Source organism: Coenobita brevimanus, chromosome 106, assembly GCF_032717465.1.
Source record: "Coenobita brevimanus isolate Jiangsu-jjx chromosome 106, ASM3271746v2, whole genome shotgun sequence".
In the NCBI taxonomy this organism is placed as follows: Eukaryota; Metazoa; Arthropoda; class Malacostraca; order Decapoda; family Coenobitidae; genus Coenobita; species Coenobita brevimanus.
This window is the reverse complement of record NC_137059.1, coordinates 6,181,703-6,183,768: the sequence shown is the minus strand read 5'-3', so window position 1 is coordinate 6,183,768 and position 2,066 is coordinate 6,181,703. Positions and strand designations below refer to the sequence as shown.

Here is a 2,066-nt window from a genome sequence, read left to right as displayed (position 1 = left end):
ACACACACACACACACACACACACACACACACACATCAAATACAGGCCAGACTCAGCCTAGATACCACTGATCCCTATTCCTCTCACAACATATAACAAGCCCAACAAGAATAAACAACACCTTACACCTCTTCTTCACTAACAAGCAAGAGGCAATCAGCAACTACCAAATGGAAAAAACAATATTTTCAGGTCACAACCTCATCACCACAAACACCACAATCAGAAAGGCTGGAGACAGCCAAAGAAAGGAGTTCCCATCACAGTCCACCCCCATTGATTAGTTTTCAGTGACTCAATCAACTGGGAATATACCGTATAGACTGCAGCTTTGGGGAAGAAAACTGGGACCTGATCTTAGGAGATAATGATCCAAATAACATCCTGCAAGCACTGCTCAACACTATGATCAAAACCTGTCACAATTATGTTCCAATAAAGAGGAGAAAGAAAGATGCCTGACACACCATCCAGAGAGATAGGAGAATCATGATGAAGAGAACTTCTCTAAACAAGCAATTAAGCTAAAACAAGAGCAGAAATGCTCAATCAGTGCAAAGATAACAGAGGTTGAGCAACAAATTAAAGAATCCCATGAAACTCTGAGAAGACTTGAAGAAAAACAGTCAATAATGAACATGCAAAACCAAATGTATATACTTCTTCAGCTACTGTAATAGATTCTCTAAGACTAAAACACAGATTGGGTCGCTGCAAACACAACAGGGAACAATAACAAAAGGCCCAAGGGAAACTTGTCTATTTTTAAAGCAGCAATACAATGCTGTATTTACCACCCTAAGAACACTACGGTATACAGTAGTCCTAAACCCGACAACCTTCTTAACAGACTACGTGCCCCAATCAAACCACCTTACTGACATCCTAATTACAGTGGAGGGCATCAAGGAAGCCATAAAGGGACTACAACCGAATTAGCCTGCAAGGCCATATGGGGTGCCAGCCATCCTGCTCCTGAAGTGTACAGAGAACTTAGCACAGACAGTCTGCATGCTGTGGCGCCACTCGCTGGACAAGGGAATCATTCCAACAATACTCGAGCCACTTTAAGTCCAATATTTAAGGGAAGAGACAGAAGCCTCCCCAAAAATTACAGGCTTGTTGCTCTCACATCACACAATGAAGGTGTTTGAGTAATGTGAGAGAGAATTATTACCCACAAGGAAGAGAGTAACCTCCTCAATAAAACCCAACATGGATTTAGGAAGGGTAGGTCCTGCCTATCTAAACTCTTGGCACACTGACTGGCTGCTACAGAACCTGGCAGAGGGAAAGAATGTGCATGTCGTGTTTTTAGACATTGCCAAGGTTGACCACGGCATCCTACTTCATAAGATCAAGTCCCTTGGAGAACGCAGCAAGCTGGGAATATGGCTACCTGGCTTCCTCACAGGAAGATCCCAGTCAGTCGCAGCAAAAGGCCAAATGTTTCAAAAAGCCACCGTAGTTAGTGGAGTGCCACAGGGGTTGGCCTTGGGTCCCCTCCTCTTCCTGACACAACTGGGCAACATTGACAATTAAGTGGGCTCTTCCTTCCTCTCCTCATTTGCTGATTACACCAACATCAGTCGTACCGTCACCACACCAACATCAGTCATACCGTCACCCTTGACGAGGAAGTGAAATACCTGCAGGAAGACCTTAATGCAGTCTACACTTGGGCTACAGACCACAACATGCAGTTCAACGAGGACAAATTCTAAATGTTGAGATGTGACACAAATCACAAGATCAAGGAGGCAACCACTCTGCATACTGATGGGGGACACAACATCAGGCCACTGTAAGAAGTCAAATACCTCGGAGTACACCTAAGCAATGCCACCACTTTCCAGCACCACAGCACAGAAACTGTGAAGCCAAAGGGATGGCAGGCTGGGTGATGCCAACATTCACTTCCAGGGAGCCCGAAGTAATGCTGACTGTCTGCAAAGCCCTGGTACAACCCACACTGAACTACTCCAGTCAGCTCTGGTCACAAGACAGGAAAAGTGACATCCAGAGACTTGAAGCAGTGCAAAGGATGTTCACCAACAAGATCCAAG

General features: G+C 45.0%; 1 protein-coding gene across 1 annotated transcript; it reads left to right on the top strand.

Annotated features, from left to right (window-relative positions):
* Positions 1–1,215: 1,215 nt before the first annotated feature.
* Positions 1,216–1,542, top strand: LOC145416506 (uncharacterized). Its single transcript, XM_080285463.1, has one exon. The coding sequence runs from the start codon at positions 1,216–1,218 to the stop codon at positions 1,540–1,542; it is 327 nt and encodes a 108-aa protein (XP_080141589.1).
* Positions 1,543–2,066: the final 524 nt, after the last annotated feature.